Consider the following 20,800-nt stretch of genomic DNA (forward strand, 5'->3'; position numbering starts at 1 on the left):
CTTACCAGCCTAAACAAAACTTAGCAGCTTCCTTATTCATCATGAGCCCTACTCCCTGTCTCTGTACCCCATCCTTCCTGCCTGAGTAAACAAATTCCATATCACCTAATTTCATGCTTCCTATCCCTGGGATTTGATTTTCTGAAACTCCTAATAAGTTCAGTTCGAATCGTCTGAATTCGTCAGTCAAAATGTTGATACGATAGTCATTTTTTAACGTCGTACCATTCCAAGTTCCAATTTTCATGTTCTTTAAATCATTGAAATTGTTTTCACCTTAGGAAAAGCAAGGATCCCGGATACCAGTGCAGGACGGGGATCACATATCTTCTCAAGTCTACACCGAAGTGCTTAAACCAGCTTAGAACCGGACAGCAAGAAGTCCCTGGGACCTCCATGAATGGAGGCTTTGTGCAATCCTGGGCCCATCTTGGTCACAACATGGTTTTTAGCACTTGGCGATGCTCTTATATCAACAAGAGCCGAAATCCTGCACAGACAATCTCAAGCCTATTACCTCCAACTCATTATATATTCATGCCTACAAATATTATGCTACTACGGGGAGGCAGCCCATAATATATAAATTAGCTAGGAAGAGGTTTTTCAGCCCGAAGACGCCCGTCAAAAATACCAAGCCCAGAAGAATTTTCCATTAGTCAGAATCCCTTGCGAATGCTGTGTCGTTTACTAGGCTATAATGTCCTCGAGGGGCGCCACTCCTCAAGTGGGAATAGAGTTGACCGCGAGGTCCTCAGTCTTGTAGGTATCCCGAAAGGGTCGAGGCAGCCTTTTGCAGAGGCCCTTGTCCATAGATCTGGATCTTACGCCCTTCCGCAGTTGTCCTCCTATAGAGGATCCTCCTGCGATGGTGTTCTGCATCACCATGCAATTTAACCCATTACTGTGAGAAGGTTTTCAACTCATGGGACTTGTTTGTCCACTCACGTGGACAAACCAGTGGGCCCTTTTGAGTGTACATTTGAGGGGCCTTCTTCCTCCTCCACCTGTATTTATAACCCCGGGTGAGGGTACCCAATTTTCTATTACGAACCCCCAGGGACGAGGTCCCCCTTGGTCCGTGCCTCCAGTAGAAATGTAACGACCTGGTATACCACTCCTTGCTCGCTGCTTTATAGAGGAGGGAGAGTTGATATTTCACATCAGAAAATTGATTTGTCGAACATTCCTACATCCCGTACATTGTCCTTTACAAGTACTTGTGAGAGGGCAAATCCTAGTGTGTAAAGGTCTCAGCAAGTAAAAAAAAAAAAAAAAAAAAAAAAAAAAAAAAAAAAAAACTGATAGTAATGTTTACAACTCAATTCTGTAAAGGGCTCTGTTACTTTCGACACATGTTCCCTCTGGAACAAACGATTTCGTGATCAGCCTAACTAACACAAAAAGAGACAACATATTTAAATCATTTGATTCATTAGTCTCGGATCGATCCATTCACCAAGCCAGAATTATTTTACTTAATTTTTTTACTGGAGAAGGATCTAAATTTGCTAATAAAATAAGAAAACTATCCTATTTTGAACATTTTCGACTAATATTCAACGTAGTCTCATTCTAAAAAACTATGTACACTGAATTTAAAAAAATGTAGTTCAGTAGATGGTTAGAGCTGAATTCCACCTGTGGAATAAATTGCCGTCTTCCACTACGGTTAAAACCGTAGGAGAGCAAAAAAGTAAGACACTAAAAATTACACAAGAAACATAAGCCTTGAGAAAATTAACAAATAGAATTCAACCTAAAATAATTCATTAAATGCCAATGTAAAAACTTTGCCTACTTGGACTATTATCATTAAATATCAAATGATAGTGATTAAAACTTCATCTACAGTAGCTTTAAGTATAGAAAGTATCATCATACTAAATAATCTGTTTGTTACAGAAATGAAGCTAATGACTCAAGAATTACCACACTGACTTAATTGAAGTTTTCAAAAAAATTTAAGTATTTCCCTTTTTCAAAAATTCTTTTCATAATCATCAGTAATTATTTATCTTCAAAACAGTATTTTTCAAAATATTTTCCAGTGTCTCTGAAACACTTTCTTCTTACCAGTTGAAGCCAAATTTTTGCATTTAATTAGAATTTTAACTGTTTTAACTTTAACTTTAAACAGTTAACTTTAACGTTAAGTTAACCCCCGTTTTAACTTTAACGGGGGGCTGCATCCCCCCGATATTCATTAATGTCATCCCTCTTAATCTCAAATATTTTATCTCTCAAGTACTTCTTATACAAACTTCCTTTTTATCTACAAAGCCTTGATTGTTTTCACTAATATTCTTAGCTACGTTTCTAACTTTCCTCCCCCTGAAAATGCTATTGTGTACCCCCCCCCCCTGAAAAATCCCTCCCTCGACAATTCTCTCCGACAAAAATATTCTCCCAAAATGTAAAATTGAGCAGTCAAAGGGAAGACAAGTAAAAGGACTAAAAAGAAAGGCGTTGAATTGTCATGAGTTATTATGAAGCAGGGGAGATGGGTCTTTGTGTAGGCGGGAGGGAAGGTACCAATTCTTAAAGAACACATTATAATGCAAAAATTCTCTAAATCTTCATGAGCCTTCAGACAAATATTGGAAGTGGTAAGGGGAATCAAAATTGCATCCACCTTAATTTATATTAAAACTGAATAAGGGTGCTGCGGGGCCGTAATATAGATGGGACTTAATATAGGTCCGTTTAAAAGGCTTTAACGTAACAATCAAAATGATGAGGCGGTGGTGGCCTCCTTCATATACAGAATAATTTCTGATCATCAGAAATATTAATGCTGTTCCTTAATTTAATTTCATGTTAATGTAATACTTCTTAGTTTACTAACTTTTTGAAAGATTTCTTTAATTAAACTAGTGCTTATTTATTTGGAATAAGGAGTTCTGTCAAGTTCAAATTTTCTTGATTCTGACTTAGTTTGACCATGTTATTTCAATTGAAATTTGGAATAAGAGATTTTTTCAAATCTAAATCTTCGTGGTTTTGACTTAAGAGCGTGACTCCATGACAATTAAATAAAATAATAATAACAGCTTATCTTTGTTGGAATGACATATAAAAATGGAGATATCTTCAATGTTACTTTGTTTATATCCAGCTATTCATTATGCTTGAGTTTACAACTTCCGGACAAATTGAAAAGCTATGCCTTTATTTTTTTTAACATCCTTTTTCGGTCTTTTATTCAATTTTTTTCCGGATTATGAGAGTCGTGATCGGAAAAAAAAAAGTAACACACGAAAATATTTTTGAAAAGAAAAAATCTTGACATTTATAGGGGCATGGACTCTCCTGACACCCTTCCAGAATCAATACCAAAATGTGTGTTTTTGTCTTTTAAAAACTACTACTATTGCTAACAAACTCACTGCAGCAAAAAGCCACCTCTGGCCAACACATCTACGTATACCCCTCCTCAACCCCAAACTGTTTACAGCCTTGCTCTTTACACCTTCCCAAGAAGGAAAATATAAGTTTTGGTCAAACAAAATGAGTTTTGCTCTGTGTTCATGCTAGTAACATTTAAGAGGTAGGCGTTCGCCCACAGTTGTTTCAAAGCTCTGTAAAGGTTTAATTTAACCTAAACTAGAGTTTGGCATGCGCATTGCCAACCCAATTAATAAATCTGACCAAGAAACTCTAGAATCAGTTCAGAGGCGTACAACTAAATATATTGAGTTTTACTCTTTCGTAATGTCAGGGAATATGCAATAAGACCTTTTCTAGGTTCCTCTCCTTAAATAAAGCTCAATAGGGTTAAAAATGACGTCCATTTTGCGTCTTTTTCTACTAACTATCATCTCATGGGTTTTTAGGATCCCCTTTCGGGGATCCCCTGACGTCTAATTTTCTTACTAATTCTGGATTGCGAAAATGTCAAAGAGTAACGAAAACTGGAAGAAACATTTTAGGAGAAACCACTTAAACAAAATAAAAAACTTAACGTTTGGCTTGAGCTATAAATATAAAATCCTTCTAGTTTTGACAATTGTTATTTTTTGGAAAAATAGCTATACCCGTTGTTATACAAAATGTTATACCCATAGGCACAGGATTCCTAGATATGATTACCCATGTGAAAGCAAGATTAATAAAAGAAAGATACTTGGAATTAGTAAAAATAGTATTGATTATTGTAACTGTATGTACGCATATGTAGGGTAATAATAACAAAGAAAAAGAATTTATCATTGTCTAATTACATTAAAGCCTATATTAAATTAATTCGATTCCAATGAACAATAAAAAAAAGAGTCAAACAGGATGATTTTACAAGCAAAGAAAGATGGTCCAATTGTAGCAGAGTAAAATAATACGTGTGTAACCTTTGTAAATGCACTTGCTATCATGGATGTATGCTGTCTTGCAGATACAAATCAGGTATCTAAAAGTATTTTAAAACGTATTTTAGTACTTTGTAGAGTATTTAAAAGTGTCTTTGAATATTTCGAAATACTAAAGTATTTCGAAATACTACTTCAATACGTTCCAGGGCCGTATCCAGGATTTTTGTTTGAGGGGGGGGGGGTTACGATTTTTTCCCGTGGACTTTGTCTAACATCCTCGAGCAACATTACATTAGCTCGAGACCGTTAGTCCGCCCTTTGCGAAAGAGGACGCGTCCACTAGGCATACTTTCGTATCTTTAAGGGACATTTTTTTTTTTTTTTAGTAACGCAAAAACAAGACAAGTATTTACATACTGTTAAATACTACAAACTATTTTTTTTTTTTGGAGACAGCAAAAACAGTTAACGCAAAAAGAAGCCAAATAGTAGAAGTAGTCTATATATTTTTTAGTTTTTTTTTTAGCTAAAAGTAAGGGCGAATATCTATAAAACGAAATCTAGGCGACGATTTTTATTCCCTGCAAAAATGTCGATGACCTTGTCAGGACAGATTTCAACGTCCCTATGGACTACAAGAAGGGCTAAGCCACTCAACCGTTCTTCTCCTGTTGAATTTCTCAGCCAGGTTTTGAGCCTTCTGAGCGTTGAGAAACTTCTTTCTGGAGTAGCAGTGCTAACAGGTAACGTCGCAAGCAAAGCCGGAAGAAGAAAAACATTTGGAAAAAGGTGGCGTCGTATGCCTGAAGCGAAGACACAGCCCAAGTAGGCCTCTCTGATACCGGAACATTCTCCCACTTGCTGCGCCATAGCTCAATTTCTTGCTTCAGACAGTCTGGCTCGAGAAGAATATCGCCATACAGTTCAACCAAAGACTCCAGGTTTAATGACTTCAGATCGACAGAAATAATTTTGGCAGGAGAAAGGGTGCAGATATTCAACTGTAGGTTCTGGTAAAGCACGAATCAGTGTTTAAGCTTAAATGTGAAGTTGTCCATGAAATGACTAGAGAGTAAAACTCTCGACTTGCTTAAATAGTCTGGAATGCCTGTGTGTATACTCTGGTCACCTTTCGTTCTTGGACGAGTCATCTCCAGTCTTATGTCGCTGGCAAAACACTGAGCTTCATCGGAAGTAGACGTGAAAGCAGTAGCAGCAATTCTTTTGTTTTTGAAAGTACAGTTTTCACGTGCCTGCATGCGCTGACAAATCACAGTCAACTGAATGAAGAGTCTTGCACAGTGGAAGCGTAAGGCAGAAAAGCTCTTTGACCACATGGAGACACACAACAAATTTCGACTCGTTCATTGTGTCCAGCAACTGCGCCGCTTTTGCAGAAATTTCTGCATGTCCGTTCTCTTCAAGAGCTTCCAGGGATCGCAGGATTGGTCGGTACAGCTCAAGAAAACGCACGACTGAATCGTGGCGCTCCAACCATCTTGTTTCGCAGAGTCCGGTTAAAGTATGTTTCCTCGAATCCGGTAGTATTTCGTAATCTTCTCTTTTAAATTCTGTGTCCTGAGTGGGGGAAGTATGGTAAAAACTGCAGACTTGTGACAAGACACCGAAGAAATGCTTAAACGCCAGAATAGAGCATACAGAAGAGATGACCAAGTTGAGACTGTGCGCACTACAATGGAAGTAAAGTGCCCTCAGATACTTTTCACGTATAACAGCCTTGACACCCCTAAGATGCCCACTCACCGCTGCTGCACCGTCATATCTCTGACCAACCATCTTGTTCAGATTAAGACCAAGGCTTTCAAGAAATCGCAGGATTGATGAAGCCAGACCTTGCCCAGTCAAATCAGAAACTCTGGTAAAACCAAGGAAGTCCTCATGCAGGTTCCCTTTGAAAGTGTAGCGGACGCAAACAGACAGCTGCTCGGTATTAGAAACGTCCGCCGTTTCATCGGCAAGCACCGAAAAGCATGGACTTGCGTTTACTCTTTCCACAATAGACTGCTGAAGAAGCTCCCCGTATGTGGGGATAATACCATTCTGGATGATGGGAGAAAGATATGTGGCATTTCCGGCCGCCAAAGAAGATGGTTCTTCAGAACATCGTCACCGTGTCTCACCCTCAGCCGCAGTAGTGCTCGGAAGTTGCCATCATTGTGAGAAGGATCTGAATCCGAGACCAAAATGGGGCCGAAATCGCTGGTACCACGAAAGGCAAACTGTTGCCGCCCACAAAATATCACCGTCTCAACAATCGGTCGCAACTTCTGGCGATTTTCTTGAACCTGCGCTTTCCTCGCCGCGTCTAGTTGGTGCATGATATTGTCCATGATATTGTACCGAGACAGAAATGAAGTTTTCAGCCGATACGATGCAGATTCTATGAAACTCTGCTTGTTGGTGAGCTGTGAAGCACTCTATCGCATCCTTCCAGTTCCTGAACGGTTTGGTAACTAGATACCCCAAGCGCTGGTGGCAGCCTTTGCCAGCTGTCTCTGACGGGAACAGAACGCAAAATCTGCAAAAAGCAGCGTTCTCAGACGGAGAGTAGGACAACCAACTAAAACAAGCGAGCCAAGTTAACTGAAACTTCAGCTTCCGTTTCTCGGATACTGGAAAAATGTAGGATATATCTGGAGTCCAAGGGCTCTTCAGCAAAGGAAGCTTAGAATTTGCATCGAGACTGGATGATTTGTTGACAAAACGACCGATGTCATTTGCAAACGACGAAAAAGACTGGGTTGGTGCAGGTGCGTTGTGGTTGGTTCCAGTTTGCGTGATTCAGAAGCTTCAGCGATGGCTCCAGTGCCGTTCAGATCCACAGGTGTGGATGAATGCTCCGCAGACGTCCCGCTAACGCCACTATCAGAAACATCCCTGATCCGCTTGGGCACGAAAAACGACGTAATGTCACACTTCCTCTTCATGTTGAAAATCGCTCTTCTCTTATCCAAGTCCGAAATTGAACTGAACTGACAATCTTGCACTCTCTTATAACATTTACCTCGATCCCCCATTAATCCTAATTTACTATGGAAGGTCTGACCTAGTTTACCTCCTAATTTACCTAATTTAAATCCTAATTTACCTTGAGCCCCCATTAATCCTAATTTACTATGCAAGGTCTGACCTTGCACAATAAGGCGAACATGGGGTTACATAATGGCGTAAGCTGATCACAACCGTTTACCCACAAAATTGCAATATAATTTTTGTATGCCATAAAATGCAATAGTATAATAGCGCACATTAACCCTAATTTACTATGCAAGGTCAAGTGAACATGGGGTTACCTAAGGTTACCTATTGTGTAAGCTGCTTAGAACCGTTTACCCACAACATGCAATAGGATTTAGTGTGGGAGTATATTTTTTTTTCTGGTAAGGTTTTGTCTTTACAGGTATTTTTTAGACTAATTTTCGACTCGGTCAAAAATTTCGGGGGGGGGGGGGTCAAAATGGGTACCCCTCCCCTGGATGCGGCAGGCCTTGATACTTTCGGTAAGTATTTAAACCTGAAAAAACTTCTTAATGAGATGAAATGCACGTTTGGCTCGATTTATGGAATCCTCGTGTTTAATTGATTTTTTGTTCTTAGCAGATATATTTCATTTTTCTCAAGATTCGGAAGCACAAAGGCTTCAAATTTTGTCTGAAGGATGCAAAATAGCAGATATGGGGTTCAAAGGTAGCCTACGAGGCCCTCCCTCCAATTTAAGTGGTTTTAGGTCACACCAAAAGGTGCTATCTGGAAAAAACATCGCATATTTTTTAATTTCACCAAGGGAACATCTCGATTTTTTTTTTTTTTTACAATTGCGAGAAATATTTCTACCGTGTATTTCAAACAAGTTACGAGTTGTCCAGTTCTTTATTCTAATATTTAAACTGACTTTTCTGAATACATAAAAGTCGATAATTACTGAAGACGGTGACTCTGATAGAATACAGTGGCAAAAGTCACTGTTATTCATGATTGGAGGGGATAAGCAATGGAAATGGATAATGGAAAATAGATAAGCAATGGAATAGATAATGAAAAATGAATAAGCAATGAAATGGATAATGGATAATGGAAAATGGATAAACAATGAAATGGATAATGAATAATGGAAATGAATAAGCAATGAAAGATAAATTCGTAAACAAGATTCAAAACTTTTATATTATAAAATCTGTTCAGGTCTTTTTTTGATGGACTTAGTTTTGCATATGATATCAAACCTGACTCAAGTAGCTTTGCACCTCTGCCAAATTATTATTTTTTTTTTATTCACGTATTGATGGTTGTTTCAGGGTTAAGGAGAAAGTCTTTGGTAGTAGGCTAACTCTTAAAAAGTTTTTCAAGATTATTTCAGTAATAGTAACAGAGAATTGAGTAGCCAAGAGTCTTACTCTATAGCGAATTGCCTTTTCTGCAAGTGAAACACAGCTTTATCTTCATCTGCATCAAGGGAAAGACTTTCCTCAGCAGAAGCGGAAATTTTCATTGCGGAAATAAATCTACTAGGTGAGGAAACATTTGAAATGCTGCTTTTACTGAAAATAAACTTGGAGCTGCACTTGCTGCCGTGAAAAAGTTTGATGTTCATCTATTATTATTATTTTTTCACAACAAACAATTTAGTAACTTGTTCTATTTGAAGTAAGTTTGAAATAAGCAAGACGATAACTAATTTGAAGTTATTGGGATTTTCAAAAATAAAGTTTCTTTTCTGAGTAATTAATTACTAAATCCTGTTTTTTGGAAGTATTTGTAGACATTATTGATATATATTTTTCCATCCAGTATTTGTTGTTAATTGTCAATCTACTATTTTCATTGTTTTAATATATTATAGTACTAATTTACTTATACCGGAGGGGGTAAAAACTGATGCTTTGAATAGATTGGGATGCAAGAGGAGCAAGCCCAGCTGTATTAGCCTTAGGCATCTTGGCTGCCACAAGGAGTTGTTAGTAGTATTAGCACAAATAGGTGCCTAATTTTGTTATGAGAACCATTTAGTATTATAATTAGAGGTCAGGATTACGTTTTACCAGTTATTTGTTTCTAAGATTTAATAATAAGGCACTGACAGATTGAAATACCTGCAAAGGCAAACCTGCAACCGCTGCATAGGCAATACCCTGAGGGATAACTGTAAGGCTGACTGTGGTTCCTGCAAGAATGTCATTAAATAAAAAGGGTATTTTGTACTCTGGCAGCCATTTCAAAATTGGTAGTCTCTTTTGTAGATAATCTGCTACGTGTTTTGATTTATATGGTTTATTTTTTTCTTCATCTGAAAGACAGCCCTGTTCCCCTGAAATAAAAATTTGAAATGGAATGAATAAAAAGTTATAAATTGAAACAAAATAGTAAAAAGAAATAATAAATGGAAAATTTGCAAAAAAAACAAAATAAAATTTGCAATAAAATATTAACTCAATAAAGTAAATATCCTATGAAAAGTCATGGATATGTCTCAAAGAATATGGATAACCTGTAAGAGTGAAAACTAGCGCTAATTTTGACAAAAAAAAACTGTAAACGCCATCGAGTGTTAGGCGACACTTGGCATTTTCATGTTTTGTAATCCGTTTTTTTTTTATCAGGAACTGAGTTCAGACACTAATTAATACCCTAATTTTACCAATCCCACTTTATAAATTAATTATTTTTATTATTACATTAGAAATGCTGCCAAGTGTCACCAAACGCTAGATGGCATTGATAACTTTTTTGTTGACTCTAACGCCAGTCTCCACTCTTATTAGTTACCCATATTCTTTGGGTACATCTTACCTGAAAAAAATTGGAGATATTGCTACTTAATATTACCACGGCTGCCGTCTTCCAAAACCTATTATCTACTATGTAAGTTTGCGGGAATACCACAAAGTAGTGATTCTCTTTTTGGAACAGGAGAAAAAATAAAAACGCAGAATGTCATCAACAGATTTTTAAAAGTGCTCTTTCATTCCATTTATGCCACCGCGGTTGGCTGGAAGTAAATAGCAGGTCTTGCTATTTTACTATATCATACTAGATTTTTAGTAGATTTAGGCTGAGGAATACAGGTAAAAATATTCTTGCCTCTGTAGATGCTACGGCGTATCTCAAATAGTATAACAGATACAAAAAAAGCTCAACATGCCGAGCATAGGGGATTATAATAAATCAAACTTGCTTTTTTTTTTGTGTCGATACTAGGCTTCGGGAGAAAGCTGTCGAGCAGCTTTTCACAACAGGAACCTTTAATAGCCTAGTCGGATAAATATTAGTGTATTTTAAGCAGCTCCTTTAAGAGTATAATATTTATCATTATATTTGTCATTGTTAAAACCATTCATTATTCTTTTTGTATATGGGTAACCTTAAAGCATGGTCAAGTAGTTTTCATTGCGAAGTAAAATTGAATTTTCATAGACATATTTGCATATTCGGCATTAGTTTTCTGATAGACGCTATATTTATAGTTTAAACAGCTAAATTGGATGCATAAAGCTTCTGTAATCCATTCATAGGATAGCTCTCTCGTGACGGGATATTCAAGGAAATTTCTCGTTTATCTTTGAGTGTCAAACAGTCATTTGTAAGCAAGTTCCCTTTCATAAGTATTTGAATGAAAACTTGAAATGTTGATTTAGTTAGATCGAAGAGCATGAGTTGAAGGCTTATTAAATTCTTTGAAGCATCTAAAACAACTTCCTTGAAAATATCAAGGGAATTTTTAAATTAGCTTCAATTAAACTTCACTCTATTTTGTGAATTAAATAAAAAAACGAGTCTTTTCAATTGAAAGTAAGGAGCAACATTAAAACTAAAAAAGAACAGAAATTATTCCATATATGAAAGGGGCTGTCCCCTCCTCAACGCCTTGCTCTTTAGGCTAAACTTTTTATTGTTTTAAAAAATAAAGTTGTGAGACAGAGTCAAACTTTAGCGTAAAGAGCAAGGCGTTGAGGAGGGGACAGCCCCTTTCATATACGGAATAATTTCTGTTCGTTTTAAGTTTTAATGTTGCTCCTTACTTTCAATTTAAAAACTTGTTTTTTTATTTAATTTCTGATCGTTTTTTAGTTAATGCAGCTTTTATTTTGGTTCACCGTCATTGAATAAGTAAACAAAATTTTGTTCCAATTCTTTAAAAATGACCCCTTAATCACAAAGGCCGTTAATTAGAATAAATAGCTCTTATGAAAGTACTAAAAAATCTTTGGCTTAAAGAGCGAGGCATTGACTAGAAGGTGAACCCAATAATATAGCTAATATTTTTTTGTTCGTTTTAAGTTTTGATGTTGTTCCTTACTTTCAGTTGAAAAACTTGTTTTTTATATTTAATTTCTTTTTTTTTTAATAATGATGGGAAATCCGGCGCCCCCTTCACTAGCAATGTCCCTTCCCCGATGAAAACTTCCTTCATGGAAAGATCCTTCCATATAGCCCCCGACCCTCTCCCATCCCCCACCTACCAGAAAAAATCTCCTCTGAAAAAGTCTGTATACTTCCCAATAACCAATACTATATGTTAACATTGAGTAAAGTTCATAACTTTCAGCCCTCCCCCTGGGGGCTTTGAGGGATTAAGTAATCCTCAAAGACATATTTATCATATTTTTCGACCATGCTGAACAAAATGGCTATCTCAAAAATTTGATCGGGTGACTTCGGGAAAAAAATGAGCGTGGGAAGGGGCCTAGTTGCCCTCCATTTTTGGTCACTTAAAAGGGGCACTAGAACTTTTAATTTCCGTTCAATGAGCCCTCCCACGATATTCTAGGACCACTGGGTCGATACGATCACCCCTGGGAAAGAAAGCAAAGAACAAACAAAAAAATAAACACGCATCTGTAATCTTTCTTCTGGCAAAAATGCAAAATTTCACATTTTTAAAGATAGGAGCTTGAAACCTCTACAGTAGGGTTCTCTGATACGCTGAATATGATGGTGTTATTTTCATTAAGGTTCTATGACTTTCAGGGGGTCTTTCCCCCTTTTTTCGAAAATCAGTCAAATTTTCTCAGGTGCGTAACTTTTGATAGGTAAGATTAAACTTGATGAAACTTATGTATTTGAAATCAGAATTAAAATCTGATTCTTTTGATGTATCTATTGGTATCAAAATTCCGTTTTTTAGAGTTTCGGTTACCATTAAGCCGGGTCGCTCCTTACTTACAGTTCGTTACCACGAACTGTTTGATAAATCTTTGTTGAGATGCTCACAAAACATGACAATGAGAGTGGACGACGGGGTATATCCTTCTACACCACACCATAGATACTCTACAGTAACGAAAATTTGTTTCAGAAATGGGACACATCACAGCGCCCAAAGAGACTGTGGTCATGGTACATAACTATTAATTAAGTTCGTAATAGCTTCAGTCGCTACTTCCTACTTGGCATTCAAACAGATCAGATCACAGCATAGGTTCTATGGGTGTAGAAAACACTTAAAAACAGGTCTCCTATATTCCCACCTCCATTTATGACCAGCCATTGCATATATATATATATATATATATATATATATATATATATATATATATATATATATATATATATATATATATATATATATATATATATATATATATACATATATATATATATATATACATATATATATATATATATATATATATATATATATATGTATATATATATATATATATATATATATATATATATATATATATATATATATATATATATATATATATATATATATGTATGTATATATATATATATTTATATATATATATGTATGTATATATGTATGTATGTATGTATTTATGTATGTATGTATGTATGTATGTATGTATGTATGTATGTGTGTGTGTGTATGTATGTATGTATATATATATATATATATATATATATATATATATATATATATATATATATATATATATATATATATATATATATATATATATATATATATATATATATATATATATATATATATATATATATATATATATATATATATATATATATATATATATATATATATATATATATATATAGACAGACAGGAGAGCATCGCAGCCCACATCTTCGGCACTATCATCTTGTTGTTTGACAACCCGACTTACATGTTAACCTGACGACTCTAAGCAGACACTCTAGTACTGGTTTTGCATCAGTCATGGCTTACACGAAGTCACCATCGTGAATGCACCAACCCAAAATAGTAAGGTTCAGACTGGAAGGATTTCCATTCAACTGAGGTATCTGAAAGGATACTCGATAAAAGTTGTGTGGAGCAGCTGAGGGTTTGTTTAGAAGTCTTTCGTGGCTGACAAAGGGTATCGAGGTTGACAGTTTGCAGACAAAAAGCCTGTATTCTTGATGTAGTGTTACAACCAAGGAAGGGATGTGAGAATAAAATGCCAGCCGCGGGGTCACCGAGGCTCTGCTTCACTTATAAAATACTGAAATACTTCGCACTGGACTGGCTTTCAACTTAGTAGATAAGGCGGTTTGCGTTTTCTTTTGAATAATGGACTGACATAGCCAACAAATCTGTATCACTACCGACCCCTCAAGCTTCCGCTACCGACCACCTCAAGCTACCACTACCGACCACCTCAAGCTACCAGTGAAACGATGATCAATAATAACCTTCTTTTCAAGCCATCTTTTCAATATCAAGATAAATCCCTGCTTGTTCACTTTTTTGGAATGAAATTCATCCATCTTAACTGACAGTGGTGTAGAAGGTCCGACCAGGGATCCTTTTGCTCCTTTTTGGTGTGCGTAGTCTTTCGTCAGAGGTCCACGGCTGTATTCGTCAAAGACTACATCTGTATTTTTAAAATGCTGCCTCAAGTGGCCCACTCACTTATCCTAGATAGTCCCATGGCTTTACTTCTAATAGTATCTTTTGCAGCAATAACCCTCAATCAATAAGGTAGTGGTGAGAAAGGCTGTGGGACACTGGGTAGAAACTGGAGCATATTTTATAAATGGCGTTTGGAAGAGATGTATTTTCGGGACATCGCTTACTTTCAAACGCTAATAGAAAAAACTTTATCTAATACGTAATGTTTTCTAAAGCGTCAAAAAAATTCATATGTTTTCTTTGCGTAACTTCACACGCTTAAAGAACATGCGTTTTTTTTTACTTCTGGTTCAATTTTGGGCCGCCCAAGAAGTTTCGGCTACGTTATTTTGAGGCGTTAAGGTTTTAGTGCCTAAATCTTGTGTAATTACTAGGTATAAAAGGATATTCCAAAACATTCTTGAAGAAAAGTAAATTCGTGGGCTTATTTCCGTGCAATTTGGTTTTTATGTTTTTTTCTTCAAAAGTGATATTAGTTCTCAGCACATCCGAATACATGTTAAATGACCCTTAAAAACCGAAAGCTAAAGCGAAGATTTTACTTTTGGGGCTCAAATTTGGATATTTAAATAAGATTTTGGGGCATATCCGGTTTCAGATTTTTGCAGACCTCTGGTGCGATATTCTCAAAATTTTTCTGATCTATAGGAAGTCAATATCACTTACATTGCAATTTATTCCAGGTTTACTCACTGCTAATAATAACTCACTGCAGCACTAAGCATCCCGGAGGGCAAAACAGCTGCGCACGTTCCTCCTCCAAACTAATTTTTTCAAAGCTTTTTTCTATACCCCTTCCAAAGATGTTCCAAATTCCTTTAAATCCTTTCTTATGACTTCTTTTCTCCCCATCCAGGAACAAAGCGATTTTTGTTTGGCGCTAAATGCATGACCGAAAAGAATTATCTTTATCAATCTGTTATCCTTCATCAGCAAAACACGTCCAAGCCATCTCAACCTTTCTCTCACTATAGACCTAGAAAAAGGGATGAAGCCATATTTTTCATGCAGCTTAGTTTTTGGAATAAGTTCTGTGAAACCAACATCCAAAACTGCCCGTAAACAATTCCTCTTTATAAGATCTGAGAAATCCTCTACTGTCTTTTGTAGACCCCACGTTTCACAACAATAATCGACAACTCTTATTAACATAGCTTCCAATATTGTCACCTTGGTTCGAAGACTTATCTTCCTATTCTTCCGAACTTTTTTCAACAGCGCAAAAGCACTCTAGGTCTTGGCTATTCTATTTTTTTTATATTCGCTGCATCCACTATCTTTACTAATGGTACTACTCATGTAAGTGACACTATCCACTTCAGCAATTTTTTCATTACGAAGCAACACCACTTCACATTCATTTGTTCCTTGTCTACGTGACTTAGTCTTCTAAACATTGATTTTCAGAATTATTTTGGCGCCCTGAGCTTCCCAAACCTCCAAAAACTCATTCAATTTGCAAAAATTTTCCTTTAAGACACACATAAAAAATCTGCATAATCTAAGTCTATGAGAGTTTACATTCCCGTTTTGATTCCATGCTCTTCTACAATCTTTGCCTTGTTCCTTACCATAAAGTCTGTCAATACTGCTACTACTAACAACTCACTGCACTATCAAACCACATGAGTTCAACACAGCTACGAATTCTCCTCCTCCATCCCAGTGTATTCAAAGCCTTCCTCTTTGCACCCTCCCAAGAAGTTCACATTTCTCTTCAATATTTCCTTATGACATCCTCCCATCCTATTCTGGTACGACCTGCTTTTGCTTTGGCGGTAGTTGGCTGGCCGACGAGGACGATTATTTATCAATCTGTCATTCTTCATCCGCTGAACGTGTCCTAGCCATCTCAAACTTTCTATCATTGCAGTTCTAGCAAGTCCGTATTGAATCAAATTTTCCGTACCGCTTACTGTTAGAGATACGGTCAGTCAGACGGATACCCAAATGAATCCGTACCTAGAAACTTAAAAAAACATCTAGCAACTTCCCTTCTGTGTTTTGGAGTGCCCACACTTCAGAACCCTACTTGGCCACTGTCACCCCTGTAGCTTCCAAAATTCTAACCATAGTTTGTAGACTTTTCTTCCTATTATTTGATACTTTTACAACTGTGAGAAACACCCTGGGTGTTGGCTATTCTACTTTTAACATCTGTACTTCACCTACCGTATTCAGTAATATTACTACCCAGGTAAGTGATGTCGTCCACTTGATCAATCTTCTCGTTATCCAGCATCACTTCTTCACCTTCACTTATTTCTAGTCTTAGCGATTCAGTCTTCTTGACATTAATTTTCAAACCTATTCTTGCACCATAAACTGTCAAAACCTCCAAGAATTAATTCATTTTGCTTACATTTTTATCTAGGATGCTTAAGCCATCACCACAATCTAAGTCAAGGAGGGTTTATTTCACTAATTGATTCCGTGTGCTCTACTGCCTATGCTGTGCTCCTTAGGACAAAGTCCATCATAAGGGTCCATATAAACGGGGTTACAGCGCAACCCTGCTTATATTCTGATTTAATGCGTAAGCAGCAACTAGCCTCTTTCCTACATTAACCAGAGCAATTTTATTCTTGTAGCGTTAATCTCTTGGATGTATTTATCTGGTATACCATAAAAGGATAAAATATTCGCTAAAGCTCTTCTATCAGCCGAGTGAAACGCTTGCTTATAACCTATAAAACTGGGGACAAGAGAAACTTGATTACTCAGCCACTTCTCAATTATTAATCAAAGAGTGAAAATTTGGTCAATGCATCCTCTCCCCTTCTTAAAACCTCACTCTTATCACCACACTCACGTTTATAATCTTTCTTATATAGGGGTTAGATTATGATTTTTCTAAAATCGCTAAGTGCTTTTCCATTTTCAAGAATCGTATTCATAATCTTTAGTAATTTATCAGTAACTTTACAGCCACCATATTCGAAAAACTCACTTACCACAATATGGGCAAACTGCGGCCTTATTATTTTTCAATCCTGTTCATTCTCTTACTAACTCTTACAAAACAAGTCTTTCTTCACATCCACTGCCAAAAACTTCTTCACTCTTTTCTATATTTTCTCCTGTAACTCTGTAACGGGTTTGCACATTCTCAAATGTTGTGCCAGGTTCTCTTTAACTCATTCTTTACCACTAATTGTGGCCCAGCTCCTATCTTTAACAGGGCAAGTCAAAATTAAATATTCCATCTCTATTTATTAACATGCCAAAACAATAATTTACTATTATTTCGTGTTTCTGCTTCTTCCATTTCTTCAGTAATTTTGCTGCGGTTAAGGTTTGTGACCGCAGGAAAACCATTCTTGTTTTCTTTTCCTAAACCAAATTTCTTTAGGCTAGGATACCATCTATCTATATTTCTACCGACTTAGGTAATAAAATCTCCTAAAAAATGCCATATTTCTGCCTGGGATCTTGTCTATTTGTTCCTGTAGCTGTAAGTAAAGTTCATCTGAGTCACTAGAATCTCCATCAGGGTTCTACATAGACATATACTATGACCGATACCTTGCACTTTTTAGTTCTAAAATAAGCTATTACTAATACCTTCCTAGCCTAAAAAAGACTTAGCAGCTTCTTTATTCATCATGATCCCTACTCCCTGCCCATGCACCTCATCTTTCTGGTTTTGAGTAAATAAATTCTATATTACTTAATTTCATTTTTCCTATCCCGGGGATATTAGTTTCTGAAATTCCTAATAAGTACAGTTCGAAGCTTCTGAATTCATCAGTCAAAATTTCGATGCGATTATTATTTTTTAAAGTTGTAACATTCCAATTTGCAATTTTCATGTTTTTTAAACCAATGGAATTATTATGACCTCATGAAACGCAATGGTCCCAGAAGCAGTGCGAGAAGGTAACACACCTTCTCAAATCTAGGCGAAGTGCTTAAGCCGGCTTAGAACCAAACAGCAGTTAGTCCCAGGGATCTCCAATATCAATGGAGGCTTTGTGCAATCCTTGTCTCATTTTAGTTACATAATCCTGTCAAGTCAAAATCCTGCAAAAGCGATCTCAAGCCTATTACCGCCGACCCATTATATATTTATGACTACAAATATTATGCTACTACAGGGAGGCAACCCATAATAGATAGTTTTCCTTGGAAAAGGTTTTTCAGTCCAAAAAAGCCAATCAAACCGACCAAACACAGAAGAATTATCCATTAATCAGAATCCAGTACAAATGTTGTGTCGTTTACTAGGCTACAATTTCCTCAAGTTGCGCCACTTCTCAAGATTACCCGGCAGCCCTCTCAGCAGTCAAGATTTTGGTTAGGAAGACTCGTGAAAGGTCCAATCGGATGCTATTATGAAGCCTTGCAAGCAGGATTTCAGTGTCAGGGAAAGGAACGGAAAAAGGAGCTTATGACCTTGCGGACACCCGAACCATCTCACAGCACCAGAACAGCTCCAATCTTCAATACTCGACCTATCCTCGTCAGGGCATTCGTCACGATCCATATGTATAAAACGCAATCTTGTATAACTCTTACTTCAATACAATATCAGCTACTTACCTCATTTTCTACCGTAGTCGCAGGAATATTATTTTCCTGTACAGTACAAATCACTGTAATGTAAATACATTACAGTGATCAGGTATATCATACACATACACATATAGGACATTCACTAAAGCTCTTCTACTTGGTGAATCAAGCTCCTATTCATAATATACAAAGCTGAGGACCAAGGGGGTCTGATGATTCAGTTACTTCTCAATTAACAATCTAAGAGCTCTAAAAACAGAATTTTGATAACATGTCATTCAGCAAAAGAATTGAATGTTTATGCTTATTCCTAATATATAAAGTTAATTAAGTTTAATGCTACCCACCAAATGTTATGTGCTTGAGAAAATTTACCCAATTCTCGAAAATTCAGCGATCTTGATGAAAATCACACTATCAGATTCAGCATATAAGAAAAACCCTACTGTAGAGGTTTCAAGCTCTAAATGCAAACATGTGGAATTTTAATTATTTTTTTAGAAGAAAGATCACGGATGTGTCTTTACTTGTTTTATTTTTCTTCGGGGGGGGGGGGGGGTCCAAGATTGCTCGTATTGAAACAGTAATCTTATAATATCGAGAGAGGGTTCATTTTATCAAAAATCAAAAGTTCTAATGTTTACTTTTAAGTGGCCAAAAATATTGGAGGGCAACCAGCCCCCCAACCACACTCCTTTTGTTTCCCAAAGACATCCGATCCATTTTATTCAGAAAAGTTTAAAGGTCCAGTAACTATGCCTTTGAGGATGACATGGCCTCCATGGTCCCTGGGGAAAGGGCTGTAGGTTACGCAGTTTGCCCTTTGTTCGCATATAGTATTTGTAATCGGGAAATATACGGTTTTTTTTAGGGGGGGGGGTGTTTCTTCTGGGTCAGATTTTTCACGAGGAAAAGTTTTAATAGACAGGAAAAGGTTATGGGGAAATTTAACAGGGTAGGGGGAGAGTATATACTGGTATTATTTCGACAACGGTCAGTCAGTAATTAAATTTGTTTAAAACAAGTTTTCCAACTGAAAGTAGGAGGCAACATTAAAACCTAAAACTCAATATATAAGGGGGCAGTGCTTTCCTCAACCCCCACTCTTTACGCTAAAGTTGGAATTTTTATCACAGTCCTTTAGGAAAGACTGCTCAAACACAAGGCCCATTGAATTTAAATGAGAAGTAGTTTTAACCAGATATATAAAAAGAATCGGCTTATTATGCTGATTTTAAATAGACAAGTTTCATTATGTTTACCCTTACCGATTAAAAGCTACGAGCCTGAAAAAATTTGCCCGATTTCCGACGAAAATGGGAAACATCCTCTAAAATTACTATAATCTTAATGAAAATCAGATCCAGCGTATCAGAAAACCCTAATGTAGAGGTTTTAAGTTCCTATCTGCAAAAATTTGGAAATTTTGTATTTTTTGCCAGAAGTAAAATCACGGATGCGTGTTTATTTGTTTGTTCTTCCCAGGGTTGATTGTATCGACCCAGTGATCCTAGAATATCGGGAGAGGGCTCATTAGAAGGAAAATTAAAAGTTCTAATACCTTTTTTAAGTGACCAAAATGATCGGAGGGCAACCTGCCCCCCCCCCCGCCTCTTTTTTCCCAAAGTCGTCCGATCAAAATTTTGAGATAGCCATTTTGCTCATTATAGTTGAAAGGCTCAATAACTATGCCTTTGGATATAACATGACCCCGCCATGACCCCAACAGCCCCAGGGGAAAGGTCTTTAAGTCATAAAATTTGTCCATTTTTTACACATAGTGTTTGTTATTGTGAAGTATGTATACATTTTCGGGTGGGGGGAAGATTTTTTTTGCAGGGGGTTTTTCCAAGGGGGAATTTTCTATGGAGAGGGAAGTTTCCAGGGGTGAACTTGTCAGGGTAAATTATATACACTGGGCGAATTTGCCAGAATTCCTATACAAAATTCTTTTTAAATGTCTTGCTTTCCCTTTTGCGTCTCAATTTTACGCGTGGAGTTGTTAAAGGTAATTGTCCAGAGTAAATTTTCGCCAAGATTGAATTGTCTAGAGGATATTTCGGCGGGGAGTGGGATTTCTCCGAGGAGGTGAGGCCAGATTTCCTGACATGACTTAAAAACG

The 20,800-nt window shown here is 36.8% G+C and overlaps 1 protein-coding gene across 1 annotated transcript in view; it reads right to left on the reverse strand.

Moving 5' to 3' along the window:
* LOC148953343 (sodium-independent sulfate anion transporter-like) overlaps positions 1 to 20,800 on the reverse strand; it is a 183,519-nt gene that overhangs the window by 156,235 nt on the left and 6,484 nt on the right. Inside the window, exon 2 of the mRNA XM_089088496.1 lies at positions 9,419 to 9,633. Coding sequence (XP_088944622.1) covers positions 9,419 to 9,633 — 215 coding nt within the window. The remainder of the gene's footprint in view (positions 1 to 9,418; positions 9,634 to 20,800) is intronic.

Source organism: Artemia sp. Qi Xiang Cuo, chromosome 4, assembly GCF_049724085.1.
Source record: "Artemia sp. Qi Xiang Cuo chromosome 4, ASM4972408v1, whole genome shotgun sequence".
NCBI classification, from domain to species: Eukaryota; Metazoa; Arthropoda; class Branchiopoda; order Anostraca; family Artemiidae; genus Artemia; species Artemia sp. Qi Xiang Cuo.